The sequence below is a fragment of the Hemicordylus capensis genome, chromosome 8, assembly GCF_027244095.1.
Source record: "Hemicordylus capensis ecotype Gifberg chromosome 8, rHemCap1.1.pri, whole genome shotgun sequence".
Lineage (NCBI taxonomy): Eukaryota > Metazoa > Chordata > Lepidosauria > Squamata > Cordylidae > Hemicordylus > Hemicordylus capensis.
In genome coordinates, this window is record NC_069664.1 from 5,222,637 (window position 1) to 5,237,878 (window position 15,242).

The 15,242-nt window shown below is 46.7% G+C and overlaps 1 protein-coding gene across 1 annotated transcript; it reads left to right on the top strand.

Moving 5' to 3' along the window:
• The first annotated feature begins 781 nt into the window (after positions 1–781).
• Positions 782–13,033, top strand: NEFL (neurofilament light chain). Its single transcript, XM_053269774.1, has 4 exons — positions 782–1,963; positions 6,467–6,591; positions 10,398–10,738; positions 12,424–13,033. Exons 1-4 carry the CDS (start codon positions 899–901, stop codon positions 12,609–12,611), a joined length of 1,719 nt encoding a protein of 572 aa, XP_053125749.1. The 5' UTR covers positions 782–898; the 3' UTR covers positions 12,612–13,033.
• The last annotated feature ends 2,209 nt before the right edge of the window (positions 13,034–15,242 follow it).

Here is a 15,242-nt window from a genome sequence, read left to right on the forward strand (position 1 = left end):
ACATAGGAAGCTGCCTTATACTGAGTCAGACCATTGGTCTATCTAGCTCAGTATTGTCTACACAGACTGGCAGCTGTTTCTCTAGGTTTGCAGACAGGGCAGGGGTCTCTCTCAGCCCAATCTGGAGATGCCAATGCGGGAACCTGGACCTTCCCATATCTTCCAGTGCTCACACACACACAGTTTCCCATTCAAATGCAAACCGGGGTGGACCCTGCTTAGCAAAGGGGCCATTCCATTCCATTCCTTCTTAGCGAAGGAGCCTCACCTGGAGCACTAGCTTTAGGGAGGAGAGCTGGTCTTGTGGTAGCAAGCAGGGTCCGCCCTGGCTGCATATGAATGGGAGACTAGAAGTGTGAGCCCTGGAAGATATTCCCCTCAGGGGATGGAGCCGCTCTGGGAAGAGCAGAAGGATCCAAGTTCCCTCCCTGGCAGCATCTCCAAGACAGGGCGGAGAGAGAGAGATGCCTGCCTGCAGCCTTGGAGAAGCCGCTGCCAGTCTGTGAAGGCAATACTGAGACAGATAGACCCATGGTCTGACTTCCTAGGTTTCCATGCTTGCTCCCACAAGACCAGCTCTCCTCCCTAAAGGGGAGGGGTTCAAGATCCAGCCGGACTGAGCGCAGGGCGAGGAAGGGCAGCCGAGCAGGCAGCCAGCCGCTCCGCCCGCCTCTCCGGCTCTGCGCAGAGAGCATCGCCTTTTCCCTCCGCCTGGCACGGTCCCCCTCGGAGCCGTCTCGCTGCGTCAGAGCTTCCCTCGCCGTATAAATAGGGGCGGGCTTGAGCGCCCAGCCGCAGAGGAGCCTCTCCCCTCGGTTTAGACGGCGGCTTCTCCTCCGCCTCCTCCTCCTCCTCCTCTAGCAGCGCCTCGGCTGCCGCCGCCACCATCACCGCCAGGATGAGCACCTTCGGCTACGAGACCTATTTCCCGTCGTACAAGCGGCGCTACGCGGAGAGCTCCCGGGTGCACCTGTCCAGCGCCCGCAGCAGCAGCGGCGGCGGCGGAGGCGGCTATGGGGTGGCGCGCTCCACCTACTCCAGCCTGTCGGCGCCCGTCTCCTCGGTGTCGATGCGCCGGAGCTACACGTCCTCCTCCTCCTCCTCGCTGCTGCCCGCGGTGGACAGCCTGGACCTCAGCCAGGTGGCGGCCATCAGCAACGACCTGAAGACCATCCGGAGCCAGGAGAAGGCGCAGCTGCAGGACCTGAACGACCGCTTCGCCTGCTTCATCGAGCGCGTCCACGAGCTGGAGCAGCAGAACAAGGTCTTGGAGGCCGAGCTGCTGGTGCTGCGGCAGAAGCACTCGGAGCCGTCGAGGTTCCGCGCCCTCTACGAGCAGGAGATCCGCGAGCTGCGCCTGGCCACCGAGGAGGCCACCCACGAGAAGCAGGCGCTGCAGGGCGAGCGGGAGAGCCTGGAGGAGACCCTGCGCGCCCTGCAGGCGCGCTACGAGGAGGAGATCCTCAGCCGCGAGGATGCCGAGGCCCGCCTGCTGGAGGTGCGCAAAGGCGCCGACGAGGCCGCGCTGGCCCGCGCCGAGTTGGAGAAGCGCATCGACAGCCTGCTGGACGAGCTGGCCTTCCTGAAGAAGGTGCACGAGGAAGAGCTGGCCGAGCTCCAGGCCCAGATCCAGTACGCGCACCTCTCCGTCGAGATGGACGTCTCGGCCAAGCCCGACCTGTCCTCGGCGCTGCGGGACATCCGCGCGCAGTACGAGAAGCTGGCGGCGCGCAACATGCAGAACGCCGAGGAGTGGTTCCGCAGCCGCTTCACCGTCCTCACCGAGAGCGCCGCCAAGAACACCGACGCCGTCCGCGCCGCCAAGGACGAGGTCTCGGAGAGCCGACGCCTGCTCAAGGCCAAGACGCTGGAGATCGAGGCCACCCGCGGCATGAACGAGGCGCTGGAGAAGCAGATGCAGGAGCTGGAGGAAAAGCAGAACGCCGACATCGTCGCCCTCCAGGTAGGGCCTTTTGGGGTCCCTTTGCAGTCTTGCTGCCGGCGCGGCATCATTTCCCCTTTGCCCCCAGCCCCCTTGGCATCTTCTACCTTTGACTCAGCAATATGGGCACCTACACTGCGCAGAAGTCCCCAAACCATGGGGGTCCCCAGGTTGTGCTGGACTACAATTCCCTTGGTCCGCGGCCATAAGCCATTGTGGCTGCAGGTGATGGGAGTTGTAGTCTAACAGCACCTGGGGACCCTCGTTTGAGAACCCCTGCCTCAATGGAGTCAGTGGTAGTGATGGGAGGGGGGAATGGTTTTGAGCAGAAAAAAAAGTGTAGAGGGAAGACATTTCCTACCCTCAGCTGCTTTTAAGCTTAGGGGCAGAAAGCGGAGGAAGTGTGTGTTGGGGTGGGGTCTCGATCCTGATTCTCCAGGGTACGTCCTTTTAGCCCTCCGTTTCCTGCACGAGGTGAGTGAGGGAGCGCCAGGCTTCCGGACGCGTTGTCAATGGGTGTTTAAAGATGCGTGCCTGTCATTCACGCCGTAGATGTTTGCTGTAGGCAAAACACCAGTTTATTCCCATCATCGCTGGCTGCTGCGTGAGGAGCTCAGCTGCTCTGTCTTGCCTGCAGTGCAGGCTTCAGTTATAACGTCATTTCGCTGCAGTCCGTGGCACTTCTTTCCGAAGAAGCATCTCAATCCGCAGACTAGTTAAGGCGGAGTGCTAGCGTTTAATCCAAGGCAGGGGGCGGCTCCCAGAACCTGCAGAGTTTTAGGTGCTAAAGGGAGCAGACAGTTATTTCAGGGCTGCCACCAGCAGTTTTGAGTTGCCGAAGACAGCCGTCCATTTCAGCACTGGCTGTGCTGGACAGCTCCTAGGCAAAACCATATACTGTAGGTGCCTGCCTGGGCTCAGCCGTCAGCCCCAGGAAATCAGGTGGTGCAGGGGAGTACTTGAGCATGTACAGCGTTAACGATTAATCGTTAACGGCTTGTTAACGATTAATCAATATTACTTGGATTTTTCCAGGACAAAAGGTCTGGTTCCTAAGCAACCTTGAGTTCTGGCAATTTCCCTTTCAGGGTGGAGTTGGGGCTGCAACTCCTTGTAGCTCTCCTGTAATACTTCTTATAAAGGAAGAAAAAATTGAGTCTTGCCTTGTCTGTGCTTGTTGAAAGTAAATCCTGCTGAAGGCAATGGGTTGTGCCCCAGAGTAACACCCTATCCCCTGTGTCAGGAGCTGACATGCCTTTTTTGCTCCTGATGTGTGGCTGAAGTAATAGTTTCAACATGCTTTAAATGGGGTGTGATAATTGGGTGTTTTTTTAAAATGTGATTTTAATAATCATTTTTTATTCAAGGAAGTTTGTTTCAAAGATTCATTGAGATAAGCGGTGTTTTGTTTCGTTTTTTAAATCTAAATGCTAGATCACCTTTGGTTTACCAGAACTTCAGCATTGTTTTAAGCCCATTTACATCCCATGCCTAAACACACTTATGTGGGAATAATATATCCCATTGATGTTTCACTTCCTGGCAAGTGCATGTAGGGTCAGTTGGCTTATATAGGATGGTATCTCTTTAAATATGTTTGCTTTGCTTGTGAGTTGGGCACTTTAGGGAAGCATCTGGGCACAAACTCAGGAAATGAACTGGATAGTGGCAAGCAATGTGGTTGGCCCAACACTTTCCGCACAGCCAGAGCCAAATGTACACCCTTGATCAGGGCACTACACGTAACATCTAAGGAATGAGAAATGTCACCCTCTGGCAGATCATGCTGCATTCAGTATTCTGAGATTTTGCTCAAAATGTGCCCCACCAGGCTGTAATTTTAAAGATGCCAACCAAGAATGTTTCCTGTGCTGTAGCCAACATGGATACAGTTAGAGAAGACCGGGGATTACAAATCAAGTAATCTCACAGAGATAAAAGGATTTCAATCCCAGGCGTTCCTTCTTAACAGGTTTGGAGAGTACAGGCTTCATGCCTCATCCTGGGCAAACAAAAGCTCTGCCCCCTAGGATGTAACATGCTGCAGTATCATCAGCTTCTAAGCAGGTAATGGTGCAATGCACCAAGCAGCAGCCACTGGACGCCTCCCCACCGCCCACCCCACTGCTGCCCCACCCAGTTTAACCTGGGAGCTGTCCAAGACAACCAGTGCTGAAATGAGTGGCCGTCTCCTGCAACTCAAGACTGCTAGTACTGTCATCACATAACAGCTGCTCCTGAAAATAGACCGATGGAATCCACAAGCCATATGCACCTCAGAAATCTGAATTTACATCAATTTAATTCTTGGGAGACTTCAATAATTAAATTGGGCTGATCTTTATACAATCAGAGGACCAGAAGGGATTCAGAATTAATGTAATGCAGCCCCTTGAGATAAAACAGGATCCAAAAGCAAGACCTCGAATCTGAATTCTAAGTTCTCTGGTTTAATTCATTTGTAGACAAGACTGCTTGGGAGGTCTTGAGGTTGGTTGAAAATTGTGTGTAATTTCTTGTACAGTCTTGATTTCAAGTAAATACACTTATCCCTGTGGAACTGACCCAAACAGAGATTTGGTGTTAGAAGACGTCAACAATAATCTGTTCTAATTCTTGTTTTGTTCTTACTTCATGTTATTTTGCAATAATTGCCACACAAGTGGATAAGAATGTAGTTGCATCATATAGCTAGTTACAGTATTTTTAAAACGAGTTCTCAAAATGTAAAGGAATGACAAAAATAATTAAAAAGTTGCTTTGAGAAAAGATTTCTATTGAAACAGCCACAAATGCTTTTCTTACTGGTAATTACATAACGTGCTCCCACCTCTTTCTTTTCCTAGCAGAAAGAGAAAAATAGAATATCTTTGTAGATCAGCTTCAGTTATAATACAAAGTGTTCAAAAAGCACCAATTAATTATGATTCATGCAGTTCCAATTTAATGGGGAACCCAATCCATAAACCAGTTAAATTTTGGTTCTTGGAATGAAATCAGATGCACAATGTAATCCTAAATCTGTTTCCTCAGTAATAAATCTTATTGCATTCTCTTTCCTTTTTAGAAGCAATGGAACTAAAACTGGTGAAAATCCAGTTTAATTGGTTTCTAGATCACAGCCAGTGACTTGCCATTCATTTAACAGTGTAGATTTGAAACAGAATTCAATTACATGAATATTATAGTAATTCATGGTATTTGCTCTTATGACTGTTCTGTCTGTTCACCCTGAGTGTATTAAAACAAATAGTCCTCCTTTGGTTCTGTGACATATGCTCATTTGTTCTGATACTGAAGGGCTGTTCTCCATGAACATAAGTGTGTTAATTACATTGATGTAGTCTGCATGGCTTTCATTAGCAAAACCATGCTGAGAAATTTCAAAAGGGAGAACAAATGATTTTTGTGGGGCATCATGTGTAAAGGATTAATCCTACAATGTAGATTTAGTGGATTGCAACCAGAATCAATTATCAGGAGCCTGATCCCCAATCCAGTTAAAAGAACGCAGTTGGGCATAAGACTAGTTGTATTTGTGGACTTGAGTGCATCTGGTATCCTAATCTTAAGCACATTGTGTACACTGTAGAAAAAGTAAAGTGAGCAAATGCACGTGCTTTCAGTTATACACAGGATCTATTTTGCCCTTTATGTAGAAACAAGTTGTGTCAGAAAAGATTGGGTATGCACACATTCACTTTGAAATGTAATTTTAGTTTACATTTAGTTTAAAATGTAATTTAGTTTAGTTTAATTGTGGACCTAGTATTTCAGTCCTGTATGCAAGCATTGGTCGCCTTTAGCAAATTTGAGTTGCACTTCTGTGCATTTCTACCTGGAAGTAAGCCTACTGGACACAGTGGAAGCTGCTATGGACCATCTAGCTCAGTGTTGTCTACACTGACTGGCAGCAGCTCTCTGAGGTTTCAGGCAGATGTCTTTCTCAACCTTACTTGGAGATGCTGCCAGGGATTGAACCTGGGACCCTCTCCATGCAAGAAGATGCTCTTTCACTGAGCGATGTTCCCAATATTCCCTAAGGGGAATACCTTACAGCTGTCAGGGCTCACATGTAGTCACCCATCCAAATGCAAACTAGGGTGGACCCTGCTTAGCAAAGGGGAGAATCTATGCTCACTGCCACAAGACTGGAATATACATCTGAGTAAACTATCATAGAATTGGGATAGCAGTGGGTTAATAGTGATTTATGCCTGTGTATTTGGGATTTGCATTTGGAATGCATATACTGGCTTGAAAAATACAGTTCTCATAAATTGTGGGTACTCAAAGAAGTGGCAATGGACTATGTGGGCATCAAAGAAATCTGAAATATCTTTGAAATGTGATTCAAAGGTGGACCCTTATACAATGCAGGGCAGTAGGTTGAAATTACTGAATGAAAGTAACGTCACTTACCAAGGCAGAAATTAGCTTTCGATCCAATACAGTGGAAGCATCGTTTCAGCGCTTTGCAAGAATGAACGTGCATGCTTCTAACCCTTTCCTTAATCTCAACAGGACACGGTTAATAAATTAGAAAATGAACTGAGAACCACGAAAAGTGAAATGGCTAGGTATCTGAAAGAGTACCAGGATCTTCTCAACGTGAAGATGGCATTGGACATTGAAATTGCAGCATACAGGTATCACAGACAAATGTTCTGCAGCCACAAATCTCATTTGAGCCCCCCTTTTGAAAACTTATTTTAGTCTTTCTCTTTTGGGAGGGTGTGTGTGTGTCGGTGTTGATGTCTAAGCTGCTTATCAATCTTGTTGAGAGTTCCTTCGGAACCTAGGAAGCTGCCATAAACTGAGTTGGAGCATTGGTCCATCTAGTTCAGTATTGTCTACACAGACTGGCAGCAGCTTCTCTGAGGTTGCAGGCAGGAGTCTCTCTCAGCTCTATCTTGGATATGCTGCCAGGGAGGGACCTTGGGACCCCAGATGCTCTTCCCAAGGGGCTCCATCCCCTAATACCTTAGAGTGCTCACACATGTAGTCTCCCATTCAAATGCAACCACTGGACAGCTCCAGATAAAACCCTAGCTGCCACATTTTGCATTAGTTGCAGTTTCTGGATATTCTTTAAGGGCAGCCCCACGTAGAGTGTGTTACAGTAATCCAGACGTGACTAAGGCATGGGGAACTGTGGCTTCGGCACACTAGCTGAAGCCATGCAAAAGCACCCCTGGCCACCACCTCCACCTGAGCTTCCAAAAGCAGAGTAATACCCCCAAGTAATAATACCCCCCAGTAATCCAGTAATAGAGTAATACCCCCAAGTAATCCAGTAATACCCCCAAGCTGCGTACTTGCTCCTTCAAGGGGACTGCTATGCCATCCAGAACTGGTAAAATCTCCTCATCCCAATTGGCTCTCCTACTGACCAGCATTACCTTCATCTTGTCCAGATTCAATTTCAATTTATTAGCCCACATCCAACCCCTCACGGCCTCCAGCCCCCGATTCAGGACACCCACTGCCTTCCTAGGATCAGATGACAAGGAGAGATAGAGCTGAGTGTCATCTGCATATTGCTGACAACTCAGTCCAAGTCCCTGGATGACCTCTCCCAATGGTTTCATGTAGATGTTAAACAGCATGGGGGACAAGACCGAACCCTGCGGGACCCCACAGGCCAGTGGTTAAATGCATTGAATCTTGAAGGCGTTCTCCACCTCCCACCAGCTGCCGAGGGTGATCACATATGACATAAACGTCTGTGTTCAGATCCTGGAACTGTGCACCCCCAAGGGTGCTACCTCTGCTATGATCTGGAGGTTGCACAAACAGTTCATGCCAGTATGTAAGGGGCTACATGTACAGCCAATGCTCTCAGGTTCAACAGTGCCGATCATGCGCAATCTCGCCCCTAATTCCGCACCACACAGTGCTGTAGCCACAAATTCAGAAGTACAGGTGCTCACCATGCTACCCCACCTAGCCACACCCACTTGGAGCCCGGCCCATAGCCACACACCCCATGCAAAAAAACCACCACTAAAGCAATGACCACTTGATATTATTTCTATCTTCAAAGGCAGTTTCTTGTGCGCAAACAACATGAGAGCGGTGAAAACCCCCTTTTAAAAAGAAACCTGTCCAAAGTATACTGGCTATATTACCTCCAATCATTAATGTTACATGCAGGATACAGATAGGATTGAAGTGTCTTGCTATACAGTACCTGCATTCAACATGATATGTGAACAACTGTATAGAGATCTTTAAACAGGTACAGTGTACACAAATTGTACATACATAACACATGATATGTTGACAAAACTACAAACATTCTTACATTAGGCTTTCTTACATATCCACATCCAGATGCTCTTGTCGTCCATCATTTAGGTGGCCCCAAATCTACCACATATACACCTGGTCAACAAACAAGCTGTGCTATCCAAGTTGGTAGCACCAACTGTTAAGGGAAGAAAGGGAGCTTCTTCCCCTACAACACAGGGGAGCAGGTAGTGGTCTCAAGTTGCATATAGATCCTGCTTACCAGATCTGGCTCTGTGTGCTGGAAGTGGGGGGAGTGAGTCTGAGATGAATATCAAAGCTGTTTTGGGTACGGATGTGCACGAATCGAATCAAATCAAATTCAAATTGATTTGCACTTCCCTAGTTTTGAGCTCCTTGGAAGAACAGTAAGTATAAGAATGATAATGTAAAATAAATACAGCATTCAGAGCTTACACAGGAAGCTGCCTTATATTGAGTCAGATCATTGGTCTGTTTAGCTCAGTAGTACTGTCTCATCTGAGACTGTTTCAGGCAGGAGTCCCACCCAGTCCCACCTGGAGGTGCTGCCAGGGATTGAACCTGAAACTTTGTGCATACAAAGCAGATTCTCTACCATTGAGCTACAGTGGACCACAGCACATGGTCCATTGGGCTGCAGAGTGACTCCTCTATGCAATGGTCCCAAGTGGCAGAAAGGACTATGGAGATGCGATGACTCCAGCCCAGGTGTTCTGTATTCTATTAGTTGTTAAACCTACAGCAGGCCCAATGTGAAATATCTTGCCTTATCCCAGACAAACATGCATCTATGGATTATATATGCATTATTTATTTATCTACATAATGCCTGTATATCTCTATCCAATTTTTTCTACCTTACTATCAAAGTAGGATGGCTGAACATCCAGACCCCTAAACACTGGGAAGAGAACTACGGTGCAGCATTTAAAACAGCTGTCAAAGCCAGTGCTGGGGGTGGGGGGGACTATTGGTATTTGTATTGGGATCTTAGTGAAAGCTAGATTTTGTTCTGGTTTATCTGAGTGTGCGAGGATGTGTTTACTGATGTTGTTCTTTGCAAATTGTCCAACTCACCGTTACCTGTGGTGTACTCAAATCCATTTTAGACTCCTGAGAAGAAAGGAAGATGATCAACTTGTTTGGAGTGCAATCCATTCTAGCTGGGGGTTCATTGCCAGCTATGGATGGATCACCATTGGCTAAGTGGAGTCCTATTTCTCTTCTTGAGTATCTTGCACTGGGCTGAGAGAAAGCACAGAATGGATTGGATACAGCACCAATCTCCATGGATGCTACATCAATGGTCCATTGGTGCAGAACCCATGGATTCAAGGAATGATCCAAGGATCCTGCATCCAAAGATCATTTCTTTGGTTTGTGCCTTTAATTGTGGTGTGCATGTCTATTTTCCTGCATTTTAGCCCACTTTTCAAAAGGAAATGAACAAATGAGATCACCACAAATGAGATCTGTGTGTGCCCTCCTCTAATAGCTGTTGAATATGCAATCCGATACATATTAAATTAATTGCACACGGAAGGGGGTCCTAGGAGACCCTGATGGGGATATTCTTTTTGTCAACCCACTATCGTGATTCAAGATGGCAGCCACTCAAAATATAGGCAACACTCCTTCGTAACCCATGTGCTGATTGTTGGATACTACCAATACTACAACAAATATTTATATACTGCTTTTCAACAAAAGTTTCCAAAGCAGTTTACATAGAGAAATAATGCATAAATAAACAAGATGGCTCCCTGTCCTCAAAGGGCTCACAATATAAAAAGAAACATAAGATAGACCCCAGCAACTGCCACTGGAGGGATGCTGGGCTGGATAGGGCCAGTTGCTCTCCCCCTGCTAAATAAAGAGAATCACCCCTTTAAAAAGGTGCCTCTTTATCCCAGTTAGCTGAGAATACAAAACCCATTCAGAGAACATGGTCCTAGATAAGAGTGACTATGTCAAAAGAAGTGGAGAGTAGGCTTAGTTAATTCTACTTAGAACGACTTGTTTTCTCTTTCTGAGATCTTTGAGTCCAGTGATGTGATATAGGTGTCCAATATAAATCTTCCTTTATTCCTTCTAATAAATGTTCATCCTGTTGTTCTGGAACAGTGTACAATTGGCTTGACACCTGGTAGTTGCCTTTCACCTCCTTCCTTCTCCTTTCCAGAAAACTACTGGAAGGCGAAGAGACCCGGCTTAGTTTCACCAGCGTTGGAAGCATAGGCAGTGGTTATACGCAGAGCGGCAGCACCTTTGGAAGATCCGCCTACAGTGGTTTACAGAGCAGCTCCTACTTGATGTCTGCCCGTTCCTTTCCCGCCTACTACTCCAGCCATGTGCAAGAAGAACAGATAGAAGTTGAGGAAACTATTGAGGCATCCAAAGTAGAAGAGGCCAAAGAATCTCCCCCTTCGGAAGGAGAGGAAGAGGGTGAAGAAGAGGAAGCTGGAGAAGAAGAAGAGGGAGAGGCAGAAGGAGAGGGAGAAGAAGGAGAAGGAGAGGAGGAAGGTATGGCTGATTATTCTCCCAAGGAGCAAAATCAAATCTTGGGAGTTAATTTATTTCCAAAACTAATGTTGAATCTAGAACAAGTCTTCCCAAGCTTAGATCCCCAGATGTTGATGGACTTCAGCTTCCATCATACCTGGCCACAGCGGCCAAGGCCATTGCGGTTGGGGATGATGGGAGCTGTAGTCCAAGAACATCTGCAGACCCAAGCTTCAGAACGCCTGTTCTAGTTGCATTTATGGAACATGAATGCATTTCAGAAAATTAAATGTAGGTGTCAGAGCTTTAAAATTAATCTGGAACACTTCTGCATTTGAAGTTGATGGGAATCATTTGGTTTTATTTGCCAAATCAAGATGGGACCACAGATATTTAAGCAACTACAAGTCAAGTGCTACAGGTTCTTCTCATTTACATGAAATGATTGTATGCTTCATAACATTTAAATGGGACTATTTGCAGGGGCAAAGATTTTCCAGATCTAGAGCTCAAAATGATTTTTAATTTCTATTTCCGATAGCAAAACTGGTTGGGCTTTTGACCCAAACCTCATTTAATGCCATGTCTTTCCTGTATGATTTTTAGCAAGACACAATCGCGTTTATCCAGTCTACATTTTTGAATAAGACAAAAATGTTTACTTAGAAGCAAATCCCAGTGAATCCAGTGGGACTTCTTGAATATTCCATTTGCAGTTAGTCAACTTGCATTGCAACTTTGGATAGAAATTGTGAGCAAAAGTGTACAGAACAACCAAGGTGGAGAGCCAAAGAATTGTGCAGCTGGTGCCACACGTTTTTGTTCCATGACACAGTCAGAGCTGCACAACTTCAACCCCCCTCCACTGTTGTTGGACTACAACTCCCATCATTCCCAGCTGCAATGGGCAATCACCAGGCATGATGGGAGTTGTAGTCCAACAATGGCTGGAGGGCCCAAGTTTCGCAGCCCTGTGATAGAGCATAGGGATCTTCTGAGCAAAGATAATCTCTGTTGATCCTGGGATTACCGTTCTGAGATTTCCAGGGCAGAACTGAGCACTTGCACACATATCTAATAAAACATTGTATTTAAAAACAAAAACAAAAAGCGTCAGGGACTAGCAGCCTGGTCCAAAACATATTACTAGAAAGTATATCAAATTAACTCAATACAATTTACTATATATAAAGATTTTAGGATTAGAGTGCAGGCTGCAGCCTTACATTCGTACACTGTGGACTGAAAGCGAGTCTCATTGAACTTGGCATGATTTACTGCCGAGTAAACTGGCATAGAATGACACTGGAAATCAATTAGAGCAGGGGTGGCAAACGTGGCCCTCTGTGGCTGAACTACAACTCCCATCACCCCCAGTCGCTGGGGATGATAGGAGTTGTAGTTCAGCAACAGCTGCAAGGCCAGGTTTGCCCACCTCTGACTTAGAGCCAGGTACCCTGGCATTACTGATTTATGGATAGTAGCTAATTCCATTGCTTTTCTTGGAACTGCTGTGCTCAACTGGCTTCAGTGCAAGTCCACCAACTCAAATGGTTTGTGGATTGCAGTGTAAGGCTATTGGGGAGAACTCAGCAGGATCACACACTCAGTTAAACAGTTTCAAAGGAGGCTAATGTTACTGTCCTTCCATCTCTGCCTACTTCATGCTGTTGCTGTTTGCAAACCTCTTGTTTTGTTTTACCAAGGTGCCAAGGAAGAAGCTGAAGAATCTAAAGAGGGCGAGGAGGAAGAGGCAGAAGGGGAGGGAGAGGGAGAAGAGGGAGGAGATGAAGAGGCCGCTGAAGAAGCAGAGGAGGGAGAGAAAAAGGAAGGAGAAGAGGAGGAGGAGGAGACTGGTGGGAAAGAAGCAACTAAAGAGAAGAAGAAGGATTGATTGAAGACTGCGTATCGGTTTCCCAGATAGTTTAACTGACTGAGCTAAAATTGCTGTACCACATATTTAAATTCCCTTATGTTCTTAAGTTTAAAGTTGAATTGTCTCTTGGTTTGTGTTTTCCTTTTGATGCAAAGTAACCTGAACGCTTGCAGAGTGCCCCACCAGCTGTGACCCAAATGTGCCCGGTGGATTCTTGAGAGTCCCAGAGCATCATGCAATTTGGCGGATGAAATCAATTGAGGTTTTTAAAAAAATAATAATAATTATAATTATAATTATAATAAGCAAAGCAGGGAGCTGCTGGTGGGGGGAAAATATGTCTAAGCTACATTCAAAGTTACGGAAACCTTGGATGGTGAAATAAAATGAAGTCTGTGCAATCAAGCTAGTCAATAAAATTACAGAGCTGCATACACAAATTTATTGTGGTGGTCTTCAATATTTCCCAGTGTATTTCGGGGGGGGGGGCGGTGTTTGTGTGTGCGCATGCAAGGTCAAAAACAAAGGACATTATAATAACAGTGCGCGCTACCGTTTGATCATAGAATACATGTGTTTCACTGATGACATTTCCCCAGATGCAAAGAAAGTAGATCTTCAAAAAGCAGGGCTTGGAGAAGCCTCTACCCTTCCCCAGGTACAATCCCCAGCACCTCCATGGTAGAGGATTGGGAGGGGCAGTGTAGTGTAGTGGTTAGAGTGTCAGAACAGGACTGAGGAGTTCTGTGTTCAGACCTCTATTCAGCCATGAAGCCCTAAGCCTGCTGCTACCCCTTGCCCAACCTGCCTTACCATTTTGTTGTAAGAACAAAGTGAAGGAGCTGTTTATTCTGCTCTGAACTCCCGGAAGGAAAGGTAAGATATAGATAAAATAAGAGGCTTCTAGTGACATCTGTCAGGTACATTGCCCAGCAGGGTACTGGATGGCTTCTGCTTGAGCACCGAGAATAGTTTACTGCCCAAAAAGAGTTTGACATACTGTGCTGAATCATTATGGTGATCTCTGATAGAAAATAACTATTAGAACCAAGATGATGAAACACCTCAAGAGTGTGAAGCGAATGTGTCAGGGATGTGATGATAGCGCTGAAAGTGATTCCTCTCTCAAAGCTGAGTAGAGGAAAAGGTGAGGAGAGACAGCTCTGCTGGCCTCATTAGAAGACATGAGATGGTCCAGTGGAGTCCAAAATGGCGCTCGGAACATTCCAACTCAAAATGGGATCATTCCGTTCTGAGCTCGGAACACTCGAAACAACCCGTTTCGAGTCGGAATGTTCTGAGCTCGGAACACTCGAAATGACCCGTTTCGAGTCGGAATGTTCTGAGATTGGAACATTCTGCACATCCCTAGCAGACATCTTCTATGGAACAACACCGATCTGGTATGGAAGGGTCCACAACACTCTTTACTTGTGTGGGGCACTGTTCACTAGAGAGTTCTATGCAATTCTCCATGAAATGGCTGCTAAGAGCCATACTAGTCCATTGTGGCAAAACCAATGAAGAATCTCTTGGCAACTTAGACCAGAGGTTGCCAGCCTTTGGTCTCCAGATGCTGTTGGACTACAACTCCCATTATGCAACAGGCCACTGGGGCTGGTGGGAGTTGTAGTCAAGCACCATCTGGAGCGCCAAAGCTGGGAACTATCTATCAAGTTTATTATGGTGCACACTTTATCAAATCCATGATTTACAGTAGTCTTAATGGTGCAGCTGGGAAATGACTTTATCAAGCTAGAGGTTGCCAGTTCGAATCCCTGCTGGTATGTTTCCCAGACTATGGGAAACACCTATATTGGGCAGCAAAGATATAGGAAGATGCTAAAAGGCATCATCTCATACTGCACAAGAGACGGCAATGGGAAACCACTCCTGTATTCTACCAAAGACAACCACAGGGCTCTGTGGGTGCCAGGAGTCGAAACTGACTTGACGGCACACTTTACCTTTACCTTTATTAGAAAGGATGCTTACATAGGAGAGGAAAGAGTAGGAGTAGGAGGAGAGCTGCTCTTGTGGCAAGCATGACTTGTCTCCCTTGCTAAACAGGGCCCACCCTGGTTTGCATTTGAATGGGAGTTTACATGTGTCAGTACTGTAAGATATTCCCCTTGGGGGATTGGGCCGCTCTGGGAAGAGCACCTGCCTGCTTGCAAAGTTCCCCCCCTGACATCACTAAGATATGGTTGAGAGAGACTCCTGCCTGCAACCTTGGAGAAGCCGCTTCCAGTCTGGGTAGACAATACTGAGTAAGATGGACCAAGGGTCAGACTTGGTACATGTCACCTTTCCTATGATGAGCTGCACAGTAATCAGAAATGAAGGAGAGGTGGTCTTGTGGTAACAAGCATGACTTGTTCCCTTAGCTAAGCAGGGTCCACCCTGGTTGCATATGAAAGGGAGACTAGAAGTGTGAGCACTGGAAGATATTCCCCTCAGGGGATGGAACCACTCTGGGAAGAGCATCTAGGTTCCAAGTTCCCTCCCGTATATGGGTCTGACTCCGTATATGGCAGCTTCCTATGTTCCTAAGCCACACTTTCTGGACAAGATTACTAGGCTGGAAGAACACTTACTAGTTTGACACCCAGGGAAGGTTAGTCCTTTCTTCAGGAACCACTGTGCAGC

Coding starts and splice junctions, on each gene's coding strand:
- NEFL (XM_053269774.1), top strand. CDS start 899: ATGAGCACCTTCGGCTACGAGACCTATTTCCCGTCGTACAAGCGGCGC. Junction 1,964..6,466: donor CCGACATCGTCGCCCTCCAG/GTAGGGCCTTTT, acceptor TAATCTCAACAG/GACACGGTTAATAAATTAGA. Junction 10,739..12,423: donor AGGAGAAGGAGAGGAGGAAG/GTATGGCTGATT, acceptor TGTTTTACCAAG/GTGCCAAGGAAGAAGCTGAA.